This window comes from Equus caballus, chromosome 7 (assembly GCF_041296265.1).
Source record: "Equus caballus isolate H_3958 breed thoroughbred chromosome 7, TB-T2T, whole genome shotgun sequence".
NCBI classification, from domain to species: Eukaryota; Metazoa; Chordata; class Mammalia; order Perissodactyla; family Equidae; genus Equus; species Equus caballus.
Window position 1 is genome coordinate 2,218,376 of NC_091690.1, and position 23,556 is coordinate 2,241,931.

At 59.2% G+C, this 23,556-nt stretch overlaps 1 protein-coding gene across 11 annotated transcripts; it reads right to left on the reverse strand.

Moving 5' to 3' along the window:
• Window positions 1-749: 749 nt before the first annotated feature.
• On the reverse strand, window positions 750-20,364 carry TLE2 (TLE family member 2, transcriptional corepressor). Of its 11 annotated transcripts, none has more exons than XM_070272458.1 (21): window positions 20,030-20,364; window positions 19,848-19,945; window positions 19,418-19,481; window positions 18,943-18,987; window positions 17,060-17,122; window positions 16,019-16,123; window positions 15,636-15,819; window positions 15,287-15,306; window positions 13,088-13,195; window positions 11,871-11,915; window positions 11,166-11,315; window positions 9,610-9,748; window positions 8,803-8,963; window positions 7,831-7,907; window positions 6,798-7,047; window positions 5,699-5,946; window positions 5,410-5,557; window positions 3,684-3,834; window positions 3,488-3,593; window positions 1,605-1,681; window positions 750-1,018 (listed from the first exon to the last, which is right to left on the reverse strand). In XM_070272458.1, the coding sequence occupies exons 1-21, from the start codon at window positions 20,051-20,053 to the stop codon at window positions 972-974; spliced, it is 2,310 nt and encodes a 769-aa protein (XP_070128559.1). In that variant the 5' UTR covers window positions 20,054-20,364; the 3' UTR covers window positions 750-971. The 11 variants fall into 11 exon arrangements, with proteins under 11 accessions (XP_070128559.1, XP_070128556.1, XP_023502144.2 ...); XM_070272455.1 differs by having other exon boundaries at window positions 15,636-15,816; window positions 16,019-16,093; window positions 20,030-20,273; XM_023646376.2 differs by having other exon boundaries at window positions 16,019-16,093; window positions 20,030-20,273.
• Window positions 20,365-23,556: the final 3,192 nt, after the last annotated feature.

Genomic DNA, 23,556 nt, shown 5'->3' on the forward strand with positions numbered 1-23,556 from the left:
CCTGCCCTCCTGGTTTTTGGCAGGCCCAGCTCCTCACCTCTGAGCCTTCGCACATGCTGTTCCCTCTGTGCCCAGCACAGTCCTTGGTGACCCTTCCCAATGGCCGTTTCCCCTCCTTTAGCTCTTGGCTTTGACGTCACCTCCTCCGGGACTGTGACATTGGCACAGCACCTTATGGTGAGGCCGGACATCACGCACCAGCTTTTAGGAACTATCTCTGGGCTCAAGGAGACAGGAGACACCCCGAATGCTTACGTGCTCCCTGATGTTCCCCAACCCTTGGAACGTGGGCAGTGTCTGAGAATGTTTGTGTCCAAAGGGGGGTCCTCTTGTCACAGACACATGGCACCTTGGGGCCAGGGATTTCAAAGCCTCGTCTCTCCTGCTCTGTTGGACCCCGAAGTGGCATATGGAGGTGGTGCGACCTCCCCCATCTGGGAGCCCCGGGTGTCTGCTGGAGTCAAGCCCCCAGGCCCCATGGGCGTGACAAAGAAACCTCTGTGGGTTCAGCACCCAAGATCTGGGGCTGTTTGTTATGGAGCACAACTCAAGCCACGCTGCCCAATACAACACCCGTTTCTCGAGACGCATCCCGCAGTATTTCACGCAGAGGGGATCGTCTCGTTGTCCAGAGAGAGAGGAGGAAGAAGGGAGGCCACTCGCTCACAGCCACACAGCCAGAAAGTGGCCGTTCTGCAGGAGTAGCGCCCAAGGGAAGTCACAGCCCCCAGCCCCACACGGAAACGCAGTTCTGATAAATACATTTATTTCCCCAAAGGCCTCCTGCCCGCTCGGCCCACATCCGGCAGGGGAAGGTGGGATTTCGGGGTCCCAGGGATGACTGGAGGGGGTGGGGTTGGGGTCTCTGTCCCGGACGCCCCTCCCTCCCAAGTCGGGCGAGGGGGGCGTCTCAGTAGACCACCTCGTACACGGTGGCCTTCTTGTCCCCCGAGCCCGTCACGATGTACTTGTTATTCCCCGAGATGTCGCAGCTCAGCACGGAGGACGACTCCTTGGACTGTGACGGGGGCAGAGGAGAGCGGGGGAGACGTGAGGCGCGGCCCATGCTGCCCCACGTTCAGAGGGAAGGGACAGGCCACCGGGGCCGGCGCCTGTCCCCAAGGACTGGCCTACACTCCAGGCTGGGCGGGGACAGGACTCAGGACAGGGGAGCCCAGAGTGGGGAGCCAGGACCCTCCTAGCAGAGGAAAGGAGGGTCACACGTTTCCTGGGGAAAGGGCCTTTGAAGCCCAGCCTCTCTGGAGAGACGGCGATGCTCCTGGAAAGGGCGGGACCTCCGTTCTCTGGACAGCAAGAGAGGGAACTAGAGCACTGCCCTTTCCTGGGAAGCTCAGAGAGGGTGTGCACCAGGCACGAGGCCACACAGCACAGCAGAGGGCTAAGAGTTACAGCACGACGACCTACGCCAGTTCGGCAAACTTTTTCTGTAAAGGGCCCGATGGTAAACTTTGGGCTTTGCCTAAAGTCCAAATAAGTCTCTGGCCAGTAAGTCCAGAAGCCAAATAAATCTATGTCACACACGCCCCACCTCCTGTGCTTAAGCCTCAGTGCAGGCCCTCAGCCCGGGCTCTGACCCCCAGCACCTGGAAGATGCTGGCTCCATACGGCGTCCTCCAGGCGTTGAGCAGGTTGTCCTTGCCGGTGCTCACGAACCACCGCCCTGGGGAGGAGAGCAGGAGCGTCCGGAGGGGACCACAGGTGGCCGGGGCTGGGGCCAGGTCGGGCGTGGGACAGGCTGGCTGGCCTCTCCGCCTGCGGGCCCCTCTACCCTCATCTGGGGGACACGAGGCCCCTTAGAGGACTGAGGCTCCATCCTTCCCCCATTCCCTGGGTGGTGACGTCAAGGCCCCAGGGGCTCCATCTGGCCTTCAGGAAGGGGGAGTCCCCAGGAGAGGGTTTGCCGAGGAAATATGGGGGGGCCCGCTTAGATCTGAATCTCAGAGAAACCACAGGTCACTTCAGTACAGATATGTCCCAAGCATTTCATTATCATCACTATTTTTTAATGTATATGCATCCCATGCAATATTTGAGACATACACTAAAGTATGGGACATATTTATACTAAAGTTTGGGACATATTTATACTACTAAAGTTTGGGATATACTTAGACTAAAGTTTGGGATACATTATACTAAAGTTTGGGATATACTTACACTAAAGCTTGGGACACACTTATACTAAAGTTTAGGACACATTATACTAAAGTTTAGGACACATTATACTAAAGTTTGGGACACATTATACTAAAGTTTGGGACATACTTATACTAAAGTTTGGGACACACTTACACTAAAATATGGGACGTACTTATACTGAAGTAGGGGACACACTTAAAGTTTGGGACGTACTTATATGAAAGTATGGGATGTACTTATACTAAAGTTTGGGACACACATACTAAGGTTTGGGACACACTTATACTAAAGTTTAGGACACATTATACTAGTTTGGGACATATTTATACTACTAAAGTTTGGGATATACTTAGACTAAAGTTTGGGATACATTATACTAAAGTTTGGGATATACTTACACTAAAGCTTGGGACACACTTATACTAAAGTTTAGGACACATTATACTAAAGTTTGGGACACATTATACTAAAGTTTGGGACATACTTATACTAAAGTTTGGGACACACTTACACTAAAATATGGGACGTACTTATACTGAAGTAGGGGACACACTTAAAGTTTGGGACGTACTTATATGAAAGTATGGGATGTACTTATACTAAAGTTTGGGACACACATACTAAGGTTTGGGACACACTTATACTAAAGTTTAGGACACATTATACTAGTTTGGGACATATTTATACTACTAAAGTTTGGGATATACTTAGACTAGAGTTTGGGACACATTATACTAAAGTTTGGGATATACTTACACTAAAGTTTGGGACACACTTATACTAAAGTTTGGGATATACTTAGACTAGAGTTTGGGACACATTATACTAAAGTTTGGGATATACTTACACTAAAGTTTGGGACACACTTATACTAAAGTATGGGACATACTTATACTAAAGTTTGGGACACACTTATACCAAAATATGGGATGTACTTATACTGAAGTATGGGACACATTTAAAGTTTGGGACGTACTTATATGAAAGTATGGGATGTACTTATACTAAAGTTTGGGACATGCTCATACTAAAGTCTGGGACATATTTATACTAAAATATAGAACATATACTAAAGTTTGGGATATACTTATACTAAAGTATGGGACACACTTATACTAAAGTTTGGAGCATAATTATACTAAAGTTTGGGATGTATTTATACTAAAATATGGGATGTTCTTATACTAAAATTTGGAATATACTTACACTAAAAAATATTTTCTTAGTGTAAGTCTACCCCCATGCAACATATGGGATAAATTTGTACTAACGAATTAGTTGCTTTTTAGTATAAGTATGTCTCCCATGCTATCTGGGATATACTTACACAAAGAAATGATTTGTCATTCCGTGTAAGCACAGTCCATGCAATGCTTGAGATATACCAACGAATGACGTGTCGTTTGTCCCAGATTCAGATTTCACTGGGCATCCTGTTTGTTGTCGTGTGGGGGTTTTAGCGGGTTTTGCTCTGTGTTTGGGGACCCCGGCCCCCCCCCCCCGCCCTGCCCGGGCCGACGCACCGCAGGAGGCAAACTTGAGGGAGAGCACGCAGCTCTCGTGCAGGTGCAGCTGGTACTTCTCGGGCTTGCGGACGTGCAGGATCTCCACGTTGCTGCTCTCCATGCCCACGGCCAGCCAGTCCTGGTTGGGGCAGTGGCCCAGGGAAAAAATCTGGGGGGGGACAAGGGAAGAGGGGAGGTCAGAAGCCCTCCTGGGAATTTGGGGGACGCCCAGGACGAGGGGGCTGGGGGGAGGGGAGAGGTCCAGCGCTGTCCCGCTGCAGCCCCGGAGTCGTGGAGAGGCGGCTGGCCCAGGGCCTGGAACACAGCGGCAACTGCATGTCGACTCATTAATATTAATCAAAACGACAAGGGCCCCCGGGGCCGTATCCATTATCTGCTCCCAGCGCACAACAGCGGGAGGGGAGGAGGGGGAGGGGGAGGGGAAAGCCACGCGAGGCGGGTCGCTTCCCTTGAGCAGATGGTGGAAGGGAAACTGAGGCCACGTCTCACTCAAGCCCACACAGCAAGTCCATGAAAGACCAACCCGTGGGAGTCCCAGCCTGGAACTTTCTCCACCTGCCACACCTCTTTTTACTTTGATCTGAAAGGACTCAGTGGCCTCCTCGTTCTGTGCGCCCCCCCACCCCCAAGCAAGGCACGAAGGGGAACAAGGACCCCTTCCATCCTAACCTCTCGAAGTCTTCCTGACCCGGACGACGCGGCCGGAGAGAACCCTAAGTTTACAGCAGGGCGAAGACTGGGAGATTCACATGTTCTCTCCTGGCCGTGGATAAAGACAGGGGGCCTGGTGGCATGGGAGAGATCCACATGGGATCCACCATGATCCCCATATGTTTTGGGGACAGGCAATGGACGACTCTATCTGCCTGCACCACTGATTTCCCTACCAAGAAAAATTCGAGCTAAAGAGAAGAGAGGGGAGAACAGAAAGAGTTTGGGAACTAGCTCCTTCCAGACTTCAAAGATAGGGGCAAACTGGAGATGGGTTTTGAAGGATGAATAGGAGTTTGCCAAGTGGAGAAAGGAAGGGAAAAGCATGTCAGCCAGAAGAAACAATAAGTGGGAAGGTCTAGAGATGTCAGAGGGCAGGGAAGACTAGAGCATGGAGGCCTTAAATGACAGCCCATGGAGCTCGCACCCTGCCCCCGAGGCAGTGAGAGAGAGGACCTGGGTTGAGAGTATCTGAAGACCTGTCCTTGAGTCTTTGCTCAACCCAGAAGAGCCCCCTGATTCTGTCCAGCTCCTTCACCACATCCTTCAGCCTAGAGTCCCATAGGACCCTCCACAGAGAGCTCTCTGTGCCCAGCTCCTATGCCGACCTCTACCTGTCCCCCCAGGTCAGCAGCACCCACATGGTGAGTTCCTGGGGGCCAGTGGGGAGCTCTCAGTGGGGTGAAGAGATTGAGGACTGGGAAGAGAAACCAGCTACCCAGGGAGAGACAAAGGAATGGGGGAATGGGTTGGTGAGAGCATGGAGGAAGACGACCCGAGAATCTTAGTGGACCCACAGCTTAATCTAAATCAGCTCCTTTGTGTTGTCCTTTGACTAGATTTGAAGAAAAAAGGGGGAGGCCTGTTGATTTGTCTGAAGGACAAGAAAGATGGACACAGATAGTAGTGTTTGGTGCTGCCCAGCTTCTGGAAGTGGGTGCCTCAGGGAGAGAGGAAGGGAGGCCGGAAGCCTGGAGCTTCTATCCCCTTCCCGCCAGACCCGGAGCGGCACCTGGGAGCTGAAGTCGTGCTGCTGCAGCTGGCGGCCCTCCCGCAGGTCCCAGCAGCGCACAGTGTTGTCCAGGCCCCCCGTCCAGAGCCGAGTGCCATAATCGGAGATGTCGATGCAGCTGGCACCGTCCGTGTGGCCCTGGAACTGCCTGGGGGGAGAAGGGCGGGGGCATCCGTCCTGGAGCTGGGGCTGCTCCAGCATCCTCCCAGGCCACGCGCCCGCCCCCCCCCCCAACACTAAAGGGACGGGCGCAGGGCCGGCCCGAGGTCACAGGGCCCCCGCCACCCACCTGACCATGGTCTGGTTCTGCAGGTCCCAGACCACGATGTTGCCATCGCTGCAGCAGGAGAAGCAGACCTTGGCGTCGGGGCTGACGGCCAGCGCGTAGCAGGCGGGGGCCGACGACGTCAGCTCGGCCTTGATGCGGGGGGTGGGCGCCGCCAGGTCCCAGATGGACAACGTGCTGGCCTCGCCGCCCACGATCAGACTCCTGCCGTCCGGCAGCAGCTTGCAGGACCGGATGTAGTTGTCCCGGTTCTGGGAGGGGGAGAAGCACGGGTGGGGTTGACCCCCGGCCAGGCCTCCAGGGGCCAGGAGATGAACTCTCACCCTGCCCTTGTTCACTTGGCCTGTAAGCCCCGCCCCTGTTGGCCTCTAAACTCCAGCCATTGGCCTGTAAGCCTCGCCCCATTGGCCTGTAATCCCCACCCCATTGACCTGTAAGCCCCGCCCCATTGGCCTATAAACCCCACCCATTGGCCTGTAATCCCCATCCCATTGACGTGTAAGCCCCACCCCTGTTGGCCTATAAACACCACCCATTGGCCTCTAAGCCCTGCCCCTGTTGACCTATAAACTCCACCCATTGGCTTATAAGCCCCACCCCTGTTGGCCTATAAACTCCACCCATTGGACTGTAAGCCCCACCCCATTGGCCTATAAACTCTACCCATTGGCTTGTAAGCCCCACCCTGTTGGCCTATAAACCCCACCCATTAGCCTGGAAGCCCCGCCCCTGTTGGCCTATAAACTCCGCCCATTGGCCTGTAATCCCCATCCCATTGACCTGTAAGCCCCACCCCTGTTGGCCTATAAACTCCACCCAGTGGCCTGTAAGCCCTGCCCCTGTTGGCCTATAAACTCCACCCATTGGCTTATAAGCCCCACCCCTGTTGGCCTATAAACTCCACCCATTGGCCTGTAAGCCCCACCCCATTGGCCTATAAACTCCACCCATGGGCCTGTAAGCCCCACCCCATTGGCCTATAAACTCCACCCATTGGCCTGTAAGCCCCACCCCTGTCATCCTATAAACTCCACCCACTGGCCTGTAAGCCCCACCCTGCTGTCCTATAAACCCGCCCCTCGGCCGCAAGCCCCGCCCTCACCAGGCAGTCGAGCTGGGCCACGGGCGTCTTGGCGCCGGGCTGGCCCACGTCCCACACCTTGACGCAGCCCTTGCCGCCGGTGTACACGTGCTGCGTGGAGCCGCTGATGGTGACGGCGCACACCACCTCGCCGTGCGCCAGCGTGTGCAGCTGCCGCGCGTGCCGCGGGATGCCGGCGCCCACCAGCGCGTCCGACGGGAAGGGCACCGGCTGCATCTGCCCGTCCGCGGACACGTGGAAGGAGTAGGCCCTGGTGGGGGGAGAGGGGGCGACAGCGCCCGAGGGGCTGGGCCGGGGCCTCCGCACCCCACCCCGCAGGCCAGGAGGGGCCTCCCCTGCCTGGGCCCCCCATGCATTTAGGAAAGGGACCACGTGATCAAAGGTGGCGTGGGCCAGTCAGCAGTGGTGCAACACAGGAAGCGGTCCAGGCCGTGGCCTGGTGCGTGGTACCCAGGCGCTCCGCAAATATTCGTGGAAGACAGACAGGGTCCAAAGAAGCCTCTGAGAGTTCCAGAGGATGCTGTCCAATAGTGGCCACCAGCCCCACGGGGCCAGATAAATTCAAATACATTTAAATTTCCTTAGCTCCACAGGTCACAGTTCAAGGGCTCAAAAGCCACACGTGGCTGATGGTAATCTCATGGGACAGCAGCAGGTGAAGAGCATTCCCATCACGGTGGAAATTTCTATATGGATACCTGGGGCCGGTCATTCTCTGGGGGGGGGGGGCCATCCTGTGCACTGGGGGGCAGGGGGCAGGGGGGATGAACAGCATCCCTGAGTGCCACCCACTAGAGGCTAGAAGCATTTGGGTGTGACAACCAAAACATCACCAGACATCGCCCAAGGAGCTCTGGGGGCAGAATCGAGCCCTGCTGAGAAGCGCTGGTCTCGACTCGGCTGGTTACGTACCTCTCTCTCCAAAGACCCCCCGCCCCGGGAGCTCCCATGACCTTACAGAAGAGAATTTTCTGGAAAGGCAGCAGGGACCCACCCCCCACTCCCCCCAGTGTGAGCCCCACCCCGTACTCACGGCTTTCCCCCGGGGATGGCGGGCAGAGACGACGACATGGATGAGCCTCGAAGATGGGGATGAGACTCGAATGCCATCTGCCAAGATGCCAAACGGGGTGTCACGGGGCAGGGGACTCAAAGCCACGTCTGCCGTCTCCATGCTCACCTGCCACATCCCTCTCTGTCTGTCAGAGGCCCCCAGGACCCCAGAGGCGGATGGATCCTGAAGCATCTTCCGTCCCAGGCTCAGTACAGCGGTTGGCCGACTACGGCCCCCTGCTTGTTTTTGTAAATAAAGTTTTATTGGCACACAGCCGTACTCATTCATTTAAATGTTGCCTATGGGGCTTTGGGCCTATAAAGGCAGAGCTGAGTAGTTGTGACAGAGACCGACTGGTCTGCAAAGCCGAGAATGTCTACTGTCCAGCCCTTCACGGAAAACTCGCTAACTCCACATTCCCGGGGCCTGGGATCTCTCCAGTGACAGGCGGTTTTTCCCCCCTGGGGGCATCCTGAGCCACTTCAGGACGGCGCCCTCTAGCAGCCATCTGTCCCATACCGTCCTCTGGGGCCCGCGCAGACCCTGTCTGCTCCCTCCGCCCCAGCTCCTCCACAGGGGACATCACTTCCAGTTCTCTCCCCGGGCTAGTCTACCAGAGTTGTCACTGTCTCTGGAAAATCAGGGCTGACAACTGTACAGCATCTGCCAGGAGGCTGAATGGGACCCTCTACTCCTACGGCTGGGGCTCTCTGTTCCCCTTAATGCAGCATAATCGCAGTCATTTTTTCCAGTCACAGGTGCTGATCTGGATTAAGCTTATGGAGCCACTGAGACCCTCAGATCGTTTTCCCACATGCACTTGCCAAGCCCAGAACTCCCCTCCCTTTCTCCACAGCCTTGTTTCTCCTGGTGTAACTGGTTTCTCCTCCCAGCTCCCAGCCCCCGGGGCCCTGCGGACACCTCCTCCCATCTCCCACCCCAAGGACTCACCATGGGGGAGCGTCCATACACCACAGAGCCGCTGACCTGAGGGGACAGGTGGAGGCTGACGTAGGAGCTGGGCACAGAGAGGTCCCCATTAAGAGCGCTGTGGGAGCCCAGGCTGAAGGACGTGGTGAAAGGACTGGACAGAGTCAGGGGGCTCCTCAGGCCTGAGTGAGAAGAGGCAAAGACAGGTGTCTGGACATCTTGAACCCAGATCCTGCCTTGGGGGCATGGTGCCAGCTCGTTGGCCTGTCATTCAGGGCTCCCATGCTCTGGCCCAGCATCCACATACCCGGTCACCTCTCCAGACATTTACAAATGTTGTTCCCTCTGGCTGACACGTCTTTCCCTTTCCTTCTTCAGTTGCTAAACTCCTATTCATCCTTCAAAACCCAGACCCAATGTCCAGCAACATCTCAGGAACATCCTTGAGCCTCCCCATCCCACCCCACCCCTAGCTTCCAACCTTACCCGTTTTGGGTCCCTCCCTCTACCCCAGCCCTGACCACACAGGGCTGGGAGTTTGAGGTCTGAGTCTCCTCCCCCACCATCCTTAAGGGTAAGTCCCAGGGCTGATTTCTTTTTGGGACCCCAGAACCAGCACAGAGCCTGGCCACCAGACAGAAAAGAAGAAAACTGTCAACCCCATATGAATGAGGGGCAGACAGGCTCAGAGAGGTTGAGTCGCTCGCCCAAGGTCACACAGCCGGTGTGTATCCAAGGCTGGCCTCACACCCAAGCCTGTCTGACTCCAAAGCTTGCCTTTCCGGTGCCCGGCTGGACTCCGAACCTCCTGCCTCCCCGGGCGCTCACCAATACTGTCCGTGCAAGGCGCTGGCTTGGTGGTGAGCTGGCGGAGGTGACTGGCCGAGCTGGGCCCGGGGGTGGACGCGTCCTGGGGCGGGGAGGAGTCACAGGATTTGGAGGCGGGAGTGCTGGCGGGAAGATCGTTCTGGGGACAAAGGGCGCAGCTGAACACCACCAGGTACTGGCACCTTGCACCAAGGATCGGGGGCCGAAGGCGGATGGGAGAAGGGAGCCGGGACCCCTGAGGGGGGCCGGGGTGACCCCTGTGACCGCAGGTGTGCACGTGCCGGGGAAACGGCCCCGCAGCTGGTCCCCGGGACACGGGGGCCGTGGCACTGTGTCTGCACACATCACAACGCCAGGCGGGCACCGTGCAAGCGTTCGACAAGGTATGCAGTGCGGGGACACGGGCAGGAACGCAGGTGTAGACGGACCCACAGCCAGGCACGGAAGTTGGAGGCTGTCAGCACCTTCGGGGACAAGGATGGGGAGCCCTGGGATGGGCTCATGAAGCGGGGACCACACAGCGGGCTCCCAGATGAGGGAACAGCCCATAGGGAGGGGCGTGTCCCCCACAGCTGTCCCCCCACCTTGGGGACACTCGAGGAGAGGGAAACGGACCTCCACACAGGGCACACTCTGTCCTCTGGGCATTCTGCCATCACCTCCTTCGCCTTTCAAGAAACTTCACATCCGCCCCTATCTTTCCGTTACACAATCACACGTTTTGTGACAGCCACGCTCGCACCCCCACGAGGGGGATGGATGGGGACAAGGCGGGGGGCCGGGGAGGGGGGGCTTCCGGGGGCTTCTTTGGAACACAGCCGCCCCTCCCCCTCCCCATCTCGCCGGAGCGGGAGGAGGGCTCTAAGATGCCCTGGGAGCCCCAACCTTGGCGGTTACCATAGCAACCTGCTGGGAGGGGAGGCCTAGAAACCGACGCCATCTCCGGGGGAAGCAGGGTGGGGGGGGCAGGGGTCTGGGGAAGATTTAGCCGGGAGGGGGGGGGCCGGGGACAAATGCAGCCGACTGGCGGATGCCCAGGGGGAGCGCGTTCAGGTGGTCCCCGCACCTGGCATGAAACGTAGGGAGGAGCGAGGAGGAAGTTGTCCCGATATTAATCATCGTCCCTTGCGGGGGACAACAGCTCAGGTTGGGGCTGGTGTGTCTCTAACGCCTGGCAAAGGCCTTAACACTTGCAGGCCTGGCGTGGGCCTGGGAGCTGCCAATCCTACAGCCTCCCTGGGTTTATTTCAGTGGGATTTCCTACTTATTGCGGGAGATCCTGGTTTCCCCAGAGGAGGGTGAGAGTTGCCTTTTAATAGGTATTTACAAAGTTGCCTTCTGCTATTTCTTTACGTGCAACCGAGTGACTTAGGAAAAACTACCTGGATAAAATAAAGGGGGTTTTTAGGAACGGGTTCAGAATAATCACCAAGGCAACGCTGGACCACACACCCTGGCTGATGGCTCCTGGCCCGCCGCGTCTAGGGTGGCAGCATCTGTTTCCAGGCCCCCCCGGGATGAATAAAGTGAGTTTCAAGGCCTCCCCTCCTCCTTACCAGGATGAGCTCCTTGGTTCTGGGGAGCGGTGAGCCGCGGCTGGAGGCCAAGGACGACGGACTGTCCACGAGGTCGCGACGGGCGGGGACGCAAATGGGCGCCTTTCCGCAGGGGGTGGTGGCGGGGCTGGGGGGTTCCGAGGGTTGGTCCTGGGTTTGAGGAGGTGACATTGAGTGGGGGTGAAGTGGGTGAGGAAGGAGAGCCCCTCTCTATGTCCTTCCTGAATCCCATCTCAGTCTCTGGACTGGGGCACCTACGGCCCACCTTGGGGGGTTATGAAACCTCCCGGAGCCTCAGTTTACTCCTCTGTCAATGGGTTTAGTGATGGGACCCGACTCTCTGAACACACACAGCAAAGACGCCATGAGGGCTGTGCTGTCTTCCCCCATCAAACAGAGGGGGAGAGTGAGGCCGGGCAAGGGGGCGTCACTCCCCCAAAGTCACACGCTGAGCCGGGGCTTGGAGCCACTCCTGCTGCCCATCTCCAGTGCTCCCTGGGCCTCAGTTTCCCCATTGGTGCTCCGCAGAGGAGGTGGGCCCGAGGGGTCCCGGTATCCCATACTCCCCTTGGCCCCACACCATCCCGGTCCCAGCCATCCCGCAGAGAGGGGCCCAGGACCCCACTCCCTCAGGGGCCCCCACACTCCGGAAAAGCATGCCTCTAAGGCCAGAGGTCAGAGGGCACAGGCTGGAGTCCCGCTCACCTCGTCCACCACCAGGTTGTAATCGCTCTTGTCTTCGTCGCTCTCCTGCGGGGACACGAGGGAGAGCTCGCCCTGGCCCGGCCCCCGCACCCCTGACGTCCCCACGGGAGGGGAGCCCACGCCCGGCCACCCGGGGGTGATGGGGTCTCTGGGGCCACGGAAGCCCATTCGCTTGCTTCCCAAGGAAGGTGGGTCCCTCGTGCAGAAGGACGATGGAGACAGAGCCGAGGGCCCAAGGCTCGCCGTGCAGCCCTGAGCATCCCCCAGCCCTCCTGGCCTCAGTTTCCCCTTTGTGCAGTGGGCGGAGAGCCAGAGACCAGGAGCCATCCACACCTCCTTCCTGGCTCTCGCCCCACAGAGCCCATCAACCTCTCAGGATTGTCCGTCTCCTGGGCCCGCCTGCCCACCTCCCATCCCCACGACCCCAGCACCCACCTTACTCCCTCCTTGGGCTCCCAGCCTGCAGCCCTGCCCCCTCCAGGCAGCCCTCCAAGCTTGCCCCAGGGAGATCTCCCTAAGACCCATCCCCACGTCTGCTCCACATCCTTCTATGGCTCCCCATTGTCGTCAAGGGAAATGCTGACATGCTGGGCTGGAAGACCAAAGGTCACAGCCTGGAGGCCGCCACCGCCCAGTAAGCGGGTTTTCTTTGACCCCTTGTCCCCAGCTTTCTGACGTTTATAAAACAAGCTATTACGTTTAGAAAAAAAAAAAAGATTAAGGGCTTCTCAGGGAAACAGCAAGATGGGCCAAAACCAGGCCACCGTCCACTGGGCCCAGGCCACAGCTGCCCCACCAGATGGGACAAATGCCCCCCGCTGGCTACGGTCCTGGCCCCCACTTTTGGCCTGGCACCTGGGGCGCTGGAGTTTGAAACTATAGATGCAGGACTCGCTCTGACAGTGAGAGAGGAGGGTGCCAGAGACAGCTCCCTGCCGGAGAAAGTGTTTTGTGCCCAGATGGAGAAACCGGTTTCGGGAGGCACGGAAGGGGAGGGAACAAGGGGACAGAAGCCAGCAGGTGGGAAAATGGATGCGTGGGCCAGAGGCTCGGGTCTCCTCTGATTGGGCAGCGCTCCGTGAGCAATGGGGAGCTATGGAAGGCTCTGGAGTGAGAGTCACACACAGAGCTGGGCTCTGCAAGGCTCCGAGGGGCAGGGCCGGGGGCAGCTCTAGGCCACGAATGCCCACCCCAGTCCTCCGCCGGCCACCACTCACGTAAGGTCCCGACAGATCCTTCTCCTCAGCCCGTGGCTTCCCGTTGCCCCCAGGGCCAGCTGGTCGCTCCTCTTCCACCACACTCTCAGGGGGCGACGGGGATGCGCTCTGCAAAGAGACAGGGGCCAGGCGGGCAGAAGGGTCAGGGCCCTGGGCCCCCACACTGCCTCCTGGCCCAGCCAAGGCCGAGGGTCCCCCTGACTGATATTCCGATCCCGGCCTCAAGCTTCCTGTTTGGAAAATGGACCTTCCAAGGGTCCTCACGGTGCTCAGTTCTCGACTGCCCAGCAAGCTCCCGGCGGGAGTGACGGTTCACCCCGTTGTACAGATGGGGAAACTGAGACCCACGGGAATGCGGGGCTGCACAGCGACTCAGGGGCCGAGGTGGGGCTGGAAGCCAGCCCACCAGATGCCAACGGCACAGCCCTCGAGGGTAGATGACAGGGACCCGGGGCAGGGCGGGGGTGAAGGCTGGGTCAGCTGGCCCCAAGACACACCCCTAGGGTCGGCCTGCCCCCGTGACCCTCAGGCAGCTTTCCCCTTCTTTGTCCTTGGTCTCCCCATCTGCACAAGGGGGCTGCCCGCACGGTGACTGCTCGAGCATTTTATTTGGGGAACCCTTTCTCCAGCCGAGAGTTTATCTTAAAGCCCAATTTACTGGAGAGATAAGAAATCCAGTGCAGAGAGCTGCCTGGATATGCAAAGACACACACACACACACACACACACACACACACACACGAGGATTCAGAGCCACGTCGAGCACGACGGGGGTGGTTGGGAAACAAAGCGTGCACGACCAGAGAATGGAAGAGCACGCGGCCATCTAAAAAGAAAGTAGAGATGGGATGACCTGGAAAGATGGCCACAAACAACGCATTACTGAGGTGAAAAAGGGCAAACTGCAAAATAGCCAGGAGAGAGGCAGTTTGCTGGGGCTCAAATCCCAGTTTGGCTTCTCATTTGCTGTGTGCCCTTGGGCAAGTCACTTAACCTGTCTGTGTCTCAACATCCTTTTCTGTAGAATGGGGATAGCAACAGCACCGACCTCTTAGGGTTGCTTGGAAGATACAACGACGTCACAGCCACGGAACACTTAGCTTAAGACAACGTCCACAGTGAGTGGCTAACTGTTATTTCTATAGTAATGATCCCATTTTTGCACAGATAAATACAGAAACACCTATTATATATCAGGGTCTCTACCCCTCCGCACCGGACATCAGGCCTGGGTCATCTCTGGGGGGCCGTCCTGGGGGTTGTGGGGGGCTGAGCAGCATCCCTGGCCCCACCCACACGATGCCAGGAGCTCCCCCAGTGTGACAACCACAGATGTCCCCAGACATGGCCCCGTGTCCCCATGGGCAGCACTAGTGCAAGTTGAGATGAGCTCTAAGTGCAAAACGCATTCAGATCTTGAAGACTTAGTACAATAAAAAGAATGTAAACTCTCTCCTGAGTAATTTTTTAGGCTGATTACAGGCTGAAATATTTTGGATACATTGTTACATAAACTAGAGTCTTGAAAGTCCATTCACCTGCATAGAACCACACACACACACACCCACACGCGTGTGCACACAGACACAAACAACGAATGCATGCAGAGGCCCGCCTGTGTGTCAGTTGCACACGTCTGTTGCACGCATGTCAGTTGCACGCTGTGTCAGTTGCACACATGTCTGTTGCACGCATGTCAGTTGCACGCATGTCAGTTTCCTGCCTTAGATACTGTATTTCCGTTTCACAAGATGCTATTTTTGGGGGCAGCTGGGTGCAGGGACCTCCCTGTGCGTTTCCTTGCAACCTCCTGAGCATCTGCAATTATTTCAAAATTAAACAATTTTCTAAAAACGACATGCGGGGCTCACATCACAGTTCTGTCGGGCAGCGCTCTTGTAGATAATAAGATTAAAGGGATGACGGATGAACGTACGAATGGAAGGATGGAAGGGACGCCACCACGGGCATGCATCCATTTATTCAATCGGGGGAAAAAAGCTCCAAGATTGAAAGACGTAAATAAATAAAACTCCAGCCTGATTTGCATCTCCCGCCCCAAAAGGGCTCCGGCGACACAGTTTGAAAGCGGGATGTGGGTCTCCTTCCGAGGCCCCTATCGGTTCAGAACGAGCAGCTTCGGTCACATGCGGATACAAAGCAAATGTCACACAAGTCCCTGGATGCCCCTCAACTTACCCTGCTCGGGGGTCTCTCCACTGGCGGGTTGCAGGGGAGAGAGAGAGAGACAGAAGGAAAAGAATGAGGGTTTCATGTCCCATGATGCCAGAAGGTACCGCCCTCCACAGTTTGTAAAGCGCTCTTCCCAGCTCAGAATCTCCCTTCTCCTTCCAACACCCTTCCTTTCCTGCACCATTCAGATAGGTGCCCAGAGAGGGATAGCAACTTGCCCAAGGACACACAGCCAGTTGGGAGCAAAGTTGACCTCCATGACCCTGCAGGCCCCCTTATTCATTCGCTCACACTTAGATGAGTCTGGCACCCCACCCCGTATGCCCAGCCATGCCACCCTGCGCTGTCCACTCACCTCTGGACCCCTCGGCCTCCACGCCTGCCCGGTCCTCCTTGGCAGCCGCGGCCAGCTGAGCCTGGGCGGCCAGCGCTCCAGACAGGGCCAGCAGCCCCGTGGCACTGCCGCCCACCAGCCCAGCCGGGCGAGGGGTGAGGGGCACAGGGGGGGCGTGGTGGGACAGCGGCTGGAGCTGCTGCTGCTGGAGAGGAGGAGGGTGGGCCGGGGGCGGGCAGGGAGCGGGGACAGGGTCCAGGCAGAGGGGGCGCCCCTGGGGTCTTGAGAACGGCCAGAGCCCTGGCCAGCTGCCCATCCAGCACCCCCAGCTTTAGCACCGACTGGGTGCAGGGACCTGGGGGTGGGGTCTCCCCAGGGCAGGGCCAGGGCCCAGGATGACTCACCCCAATGAGGCTGTTCAGCTCCCCCACGGTCACCTGCTTGGCCCGCTCCACAGCCTGGAGCACCTGCTGCTGATGCTGGGGGGTCGGGCGGGGACAAGAGTGGCACTGCCGGGGCACGCGTGTGTGTCTGCAGTCACTCCTCCCAAGGGTCTCTGGACCCTCGTTTCTTTTGGTTTCGCCCTTCCCACTCTGGGCCACCTCGTCCCCACCCTCAGCAGATGCAAAGGTCCTGAGGCTGGGAGACTCTTGGCGCATTCTCAACATTCTCAACGGCGGGGCTAACTTTTGTTTGTTTGTTTGTTTGTTTTGAGGAAGATTGGCCCTGAGCTAACAGGCCTGGAGGGCTAAGTTTTTAAGTTTCAATAAAGTGCCCACACTGTTTATTGTCTTTATCCTTCCTAGTTCCATCTTTTTTTATTGTTGTGGTTACAACTATATAATAGAAGAGTAACCCTTTTAACCCTTTTTAAGCGCACAGCTCAGCAGCATGAAGCACATTCAGGTTGCTGTGCAACCATCCCCTCCATCCGTCTCCAGAACTTTCCATCTCCCCAAACTGAAGCTCTGTCCCCAGGAAACACTGACTCCCACCCCTCCCCCAGCCCCTGGCCCCCCATCCACTTTCTGTCTCTGTGGATGTGGCTCCTCTGGGGACCTCCTGTGAGTGGACCACACAGTGCGTGTCCTTCTGTGTCCCCCTCACGTCACTGAGCATCACGTAAGGTCTAACTTTTATCAGGTGTTTATTAAGCACACAGCATCATCCACAGCACTTTATATACATGAGCTCATCTAAACATCTCAACAGAGGCACAGAGGGCCAGCAGCTTGCCCAAGGCTGCACAGCCAGGATTTGGATCCAGGCGGCCTGGATACTGGGCTTCAGCCCCGACTCCTCACCCTCAGGGAACATCTCCCTCCACCCCAGAAGCCACTGTCCCAGCCGGTGCCCCCCAGGCCACCCGGCAGAGCCTGGGCCTGCAGAATCCAACAGCCCCGATCTTCCTGTAGCTGCCCTGCCGCCCCACCGGGCCCGCTCACCTCCTGGGTCAGGAAGGGGACGATCTGAGCACAGATGCCACTGAGACGCTTCACGATCTCGGCCTGGCGGGAGGCAATGGTGGGGGGGGGGTGCTCGAAGGGGCTCTGCAGCCCCTCGGCTCCCGGACAGCACGAGCCTCTGTGAAGCTGGGGTTGGGGGGGGGGGCGCTGTCACCCGCAGGCGCAAACAGGGTGACAGAAGCCAGCGAGGCACGGGCTCGGGGACAGACAGAGGGCCTGGCGAGGAGGCTGTGCAGCCGGAGGATGCCCAGGGTCGCCTCACCACCCCCCAGAGACGCCCAGCAGGTTCCCAGGAAGCACAGACGCCCAGCGCAGACCGGACACTGAGAAGCTTGGGGTTCATGATACGCAAGGCGAGGGGGCCTCCACCGGGAGTCCAGGGGGGCCGAGCCCCGGCTGGGCCCACGTCCCTCTCTGACTCTCGCCTACAATTGCAACCTGCAGCCCGGTGAGATGCCCACACAACATACCGCAGAAAGGTTTCGAGATGTCATAATATAAGAAACACGTATTCGGTCTCTGTCCCCACTTCCGGGCACAGAGCTCCTAAAGGCCTCGGGATTTCTGAGTGACGGGGCAAACAGGAGCATCTTTTGCTGTTCCTAATAAGCCCCCTTTTCCCCCATGTGAGTTCATCAGAGAGCTGGAATTTTCAGCCCCACCCCCCGACCTCCGGGGAGGGGAGAGGGGCTGGGGGTTGTTCCCCACCAACGGCCAATGATTTCACCAATCGTGCCAAGGTAATGAAGCCCCTATTAAAAATAATCCTAAAATACAAGGTCCGGACAGCTTCTGGGGGGTGGCCCCCGGGCGGGTGTGGACGTTCGGAGCCCCTTCCTCCTACCTCGCTCTGAGCATCTCTTCCACCTGGCTGTTCCTGAGTTATATTCTTTATAATAAACAGGTGATAGCAAGTAAGAGCTTTCCCGAGTTCTACAAGCTGTTCTAGCAAATTCTAGGACCCAAGAAGGGGGTCATGGGAACCCCGGTTTATAGCCGGCCGGTCAGAAACACAGGAGGCTGGGACTTGGGGCCGGCGTCAGAAGCGGGGGCCTGAACCTGAGGGGCCGGGCCCTGAAGCTGTGGGGTCTGCAAGGGCTCGGGGTCGGGGTCGTGTGTCAGAATCGAGCTGAACTGTGGGACACCCGCCAGGGCCGGAGTCGGAGCGTCGGCCGGCGTGGGGAAAAGCCACACATTTGCCGTCGGAAGTACAGAGAGGAAAGGAGAGCCGGAGTGGTTTCACTTGCGGGTTTCCTCCGGGCCAGGGGCTGGGCCGGGGGTGCCCACAGAGCCAAGGGGAGGCCGTGTGGGTGCGGAAGGCGGTGGGGTGGGCACCCCCTACACCCCACAACCCCAGCCCACTCCTCTCCTCTTCCCACCCACCGGGAAGCCCGGATGCTAGGCTCTGCCCACTGATTCTGATGTTCTGATGGACGGAATGGAAAACTCCATCAGCCCAAAACCTCGGGGTCCATCGCAGACCCTCAGGATCCAAGGTCAGACTCTCCGGGCTGAAAGGGGCCTCCGAGACTGTCCAGCCGGCCCCCTCCGGGGACAGGAGTCACCTGCACAGGCCCCCCCAAGTGGCTGCCGGCCTCAGCTACGAGCCCTCCCTGATGGGGACGACTGGCCCATGCCCACCGCTCGCCTCGGGGCCAGACAGCGTCCACTGCTGGACGAAGTGTCCAAAAGTTCATCTTTTTCCTTTCACGAGGCTGAAACCCAGCTTGCTGGTCCCAGAGATTTCAGGGCAAGACCCCTGTTCCCCGGATCTGCTTTGTCGCCCGCTGCCCGCACACAGATCCCCGTCGCAGCCTCCAGACCCCCCTCCCTGCTGCACCCCGCTACCCCAAGCCAGCTACCTGCTTATGCATTTCGATGTTGAGCCCATAGGACATCTCGTAATACTGCAAGGAAAAGCCGGCGGGGAATGACCACGCTGCCCACAGACGGCCAGCCCTGCACTGGGTGACACCGGGTCCTCCAACAGCCCCCAGGCTGGGGGCAACATGGCAGGACCTCCCAGCCCCAAGGGACCCCAGAGGGGGATGCAGGGCCCCCTCCACTCTCTCCAGGGAGACCCCAGCCCCCCAGAAATGCCCATGAGGAGCGGGGACATCCTTGTCTCATTGTTCTTAAGGGCTGGGAGGGCCCTGGGACAGAGAGCCTGGAATCCCAAGAGGCCCACTTCACAGACAGGGAAAGCGAGGCCCAGAGAGGGGCAGGGACTTACCCCAGAGCAGCACAGCGAGTCCAGATTCACACCCAGCGTTTTCACTCACAGCCAAGCCCTCCTCCCCACTCCCCCCACCCCCACACCCTCCATACCCCCCTCACCATGACATAATGTCGCTGCATTTCCGTCTTCTCACTGGCCAGCTTCTCACATTCCAGCTTGAGGCTGCGAAGCAGACAGGACGTGGGGATCCCAGCGCCCCTGCCCCCCCAGCTGGAGTCCCACGGACGGCCCCTCTGGGCCACTATCCAACTCCCCACTTTTTCACACGCCCCCCGCCCCACCTCCCGGTTCCAGTCCCTCCCCACTCCTGCCCCAGGCTCTAAATGTCCCACTACCGACCAACCCTCTCCAAGCCCACCTGCGCCTCCACCTGGAAGCCTTCCTCCCCTCGCCCCCGGGACCCCGTCCTCCCTGCACCGTGGAGGCCCCGCCCCCGCCTGGCCCCGCCCCCTCCCAGCGGGCCCCGCCCTCTCCCGGGGGGCTCCCAGGCGGACACTCCGGGGTCCCCGGGGGCGGGCCCCCCCTCACCTGTGGTACTGAGCCTGAAGAAACTGGAATTCCTCCTTGATGCGGTCGCAGATCTCCAAGATCGAGAACTTGAAGGGCTGGCCGGACTGAAGCGGGGTCTGGGGGGGGGCACGTCGGGGTCTGAGCTCGGGGACGCCCGGGCCCCCCCCCTGCCCCGCCCCGCAGCCCGGACCCCCACTCACCGGGTGCCTTCCCTGGGGGTACATCCTGGCGATCCGGGGAGCCCCCCGCGCCGCCGAGCTGGATGGACAATATGGGGGGCGGGGTGGGGGCGAAGCTGGAGGTGGGGGGCTGCCCGGAGGAGGAGGAGGAGCAGGAGCAGGAGGAGGAGGGGGCGAGGCGGCGCGGGGCAGGGGACCCCGGAGTGCCCGGCGCCCCCGAGAGCGCGCGCGCGGCGGCGGGGACGGAGGCGGCCGGGGCCCCTCCCCGGGCGGGGGGCGCGCGCGGGGCGCGGAGGTCGGGCACCGGCCGGCGGGGAGGCGCGGGCGGCGGGCCCCGCGCGGAGCCGCCTCCCTCCGGCGGGGCTCGGCCGGGAGCCGCGGGCAGAGCCGCCTTAAGGTGGCGCCGCCGCCCGGCCCGCCCACCGGCCCGCGCGCCCCCGTGCGCCCCCCCCCGTGCGCCCCCGCGGGAGGGCCGCCCCGGAACCCGCGCCCTCCCCTCGGCCGGGGAGCCAGCGGGGAAACTGAGGCTGGCGTCCCGGGCCGCCACCCCCGCCCCCGCCCTCCCTGGAGGAGACCCAAGAGGAACAAGGAAACAGATAACACCTAATGAGCCCGGTGTGGGGGGGGTGCGGTCTGGGGGCAGAAGTGGCCTTTCTGAGCCAGGGGGCTAAGACGCAGCATCAGGAGGGAGCAGGCTGGCCGGGTGCCCGCCAGGGAAAGCGAGAGGTGTGCAAAGGCCCCAGGAGGCACCCAGCGGGAGGCAGAGCCAGGCCCTGGTCCACTCGGGCCCCAGTGTTCTCATCTGTACAGCGGCAGAGGCCTGGACTCTAAATGGCAAGGGACAGGAACAGCCCTCGGCCTGGCCTGGCACAGGGTCAGCTCCCAGAGATGGGAGCTGGTGCTCTGAGGGCCACCACCAGCACACCGGGGTGCCTCCCCTCTCAGACTAGGGGGGTCCTAGAAGGCAGAGGTCCCAGCGGGGATGGGAAGGGAATCTCTGCCAGCAGACTGAGGTCTCTCTGAGGGTAGGGGCTCCTTCTCCCACATTCTTATTCCCATCTTGCCTACGAGAAACCTCAGAGTGGCTCCTTCAGTCGATCAACAAACACGCATTGAGTACCCACTGCTCTCGCCGCTGGGGCCTGGCAGGGAACAAGACAGAGAAAACCCCTACCCCGTGTTGATGTCTGCACCCAGGTCAGCAGGCGAGCGAGCGAGCAAACGCGCACACAAGCCCGGATCAGACTTAAGAGCATCGTTTCCAGCCAACAGCCACTTCTTGAACATCCACTGCGGGGCGGGCATCCTTCCAGGGATGCAAGGGCGGATGAAGGAGGAAGAGTCCTGCCTCCTCTGAGTTCAAGGGACGGGGCAAGATGGCAGCTTGGTAGTGACGGAATTATTTGTGTGTCCAAAGGAGTTTGGGGAGCAGTGGCGGAGATGGATGAGAGGGAACCCCATGACCTGGGGCGTCTGGGAGAGGCCTCTTTGGGGAGGTTAACATAGGAGACGAGACCTGAAAGATAAGGATGGGCAGCCCCAGGGAGGGAGGGGAAGAGAGATCCAGGGGATAGTGTGTGTAGGGAGTGTTCAATGGCTCCCTATTGCCATCCAAATAAGTTCCAAATGCCTTCCTCTTCCTATGAGGCCCTGCACAAACCCCCTCCCTCCTCCCTCTCTCCCCCTCCTCCCTCTGCTCCAGCCACACGGGCCTCCTCGCTGTTCCTCCCACAGGCCAGGCCCGGTCCTGCCCCAGGGCCTTTGCACTGACTGTTCCTCCCACCTGGAATGCTGTTCCCTTGCTTCTCACCATTCCAGTCTCAGCTCAAATGTCACCTCCTCAGAAAGTCCCCTCCCAGCCACCCATTTAAGCAGCGTCCACTCACCCCACCCTGTTATTCTCCAACACTGCGTCCTATTCTTTTTCTCGTTCTAGTTCCTATCAGAGTTTTTTATGCTGTTTGTGGTTCGTTTAGACAGGATTATGTTTCTTCGTGGGTTGTTCTCTTCGTTATTTGTCTCCCCCTAGTACAGAGCCTGTCTGGGTCTCTGCAGAGCCCGGCACACAGCAGGTGCTCCATAAATGCACAGGCAGTGGGGCAAGGAGCAGAAACAGCTGATCCAGCCCAAGGCAGAAGTCCCTGGCCGCACTCCTGGTGGGAAATCCTAGGAGACAGGGAGTTCCTCAGTTCCACCACGTTCGGGGGCGTCTCTGAAGTCCTGCCTCCCGCGGCAAGGCAGCATCCCCCCTCCCTGGGCCACCAGTCCAAATGGGGGCGCCCCCCCCCGCCCCTTCCCAGCCCGTCTCTCCTCCTGCACCTTCTCTGGCCAAAAGCGCTCGGCCACCCCAAGTGCAAGGGCCCCTGGTCGGCCCCCATCCCGCAGCCCCACCCAGAGCAGCCTTCCTTGTCCCGTCTCCGTGGGCTCCCGACCCGGTGGCCCTGGTCACCTGGGTGTCACCTTGGCCCGTGCTTCTGGCTGCCCAGGCTCTGGGGCACCACATTCTTTTTGAGCTTCGGTCAACACTGTCGTGAGGGTGGGTCCAAGCTCTGCTCCCAATCCTGAGCCCCTCCCCGCCCCGGGGGGTGCAGCCACCAAGGGGCATTTCCCCTGCATGCTCCCCAGGCCACTAGATGCAGCGTCTTCCCCCACACCTGGTCCTCACCCTGTCAGACCCCACAGCCCACCCTGGTTCCCAAGACGGAGCATCAGCCTGGCCTCTCTCCCCCCACAGCTGCCGTGTAACCCTCCTCCTGTCTCCACAGCCCCCTCCCTGCCTGCACCAGCTCCCATCTGCCATCAAGCTACCTGCTCCCTCTGCGCAGCCTTCACCTTTATCACGTTCCCTTTGAGCCTGGCCCTCCCTCCCTTAAAACCCTCCCATGGCTCCCTATTGCCCTTGGGTCAGATTCCCAGATCTTCGGGCTAGCATCCTAGCCCTGCCCCCGCTGGCCCGCCCAGCTTCACCTCCCTCCACCGGTTCACTCTCTCTGCTCCAGCCACGCCAGCCAGATGACCTCATCTCTGCTCTTTCCCACCTCGGGGGCTTTGCTTAGGTTGTTATCTCTTCCTGGAATTCCCTCCCACTCCTTCTGCCTGGAGGAAGTCCATGCCTTCAGGGCTCAGCCAAAAAGACACCTCTTCCAGGCATCTCCTCCAGAAGGATCGCCCCCAGCCTCACCTCGCCCGCTCCGCACGAGCACTGAACGCAGACAGCCTAGTGTTGGTGGCTAAGTGGACATTTATTCTATAGCCACTTCCTGCTGCTGGAGGATGCTGGGGCCTTAGAGAGAACCCAAGCCTCGCAGGGAGGGCTCCCAGGGTGGGTGGAGGAGGACACAGACCTGAGCACGCACTCCCAGGGCCACACAGTCAGGGCCAGGACTGAGAGAGCACCCGGGGCCCCAGGGACCCAGAACTGCAACAGGGCTTCTGCCGGTGAGTCCAGAGGTGGCTTCCTGGAGGAGGGGGACCTGTACCCACCAGTCTTAGATCTCCCAGCCAGGCGCACTCCACAGGGGTGGGTAAATACAGACTTGTGGATTGCC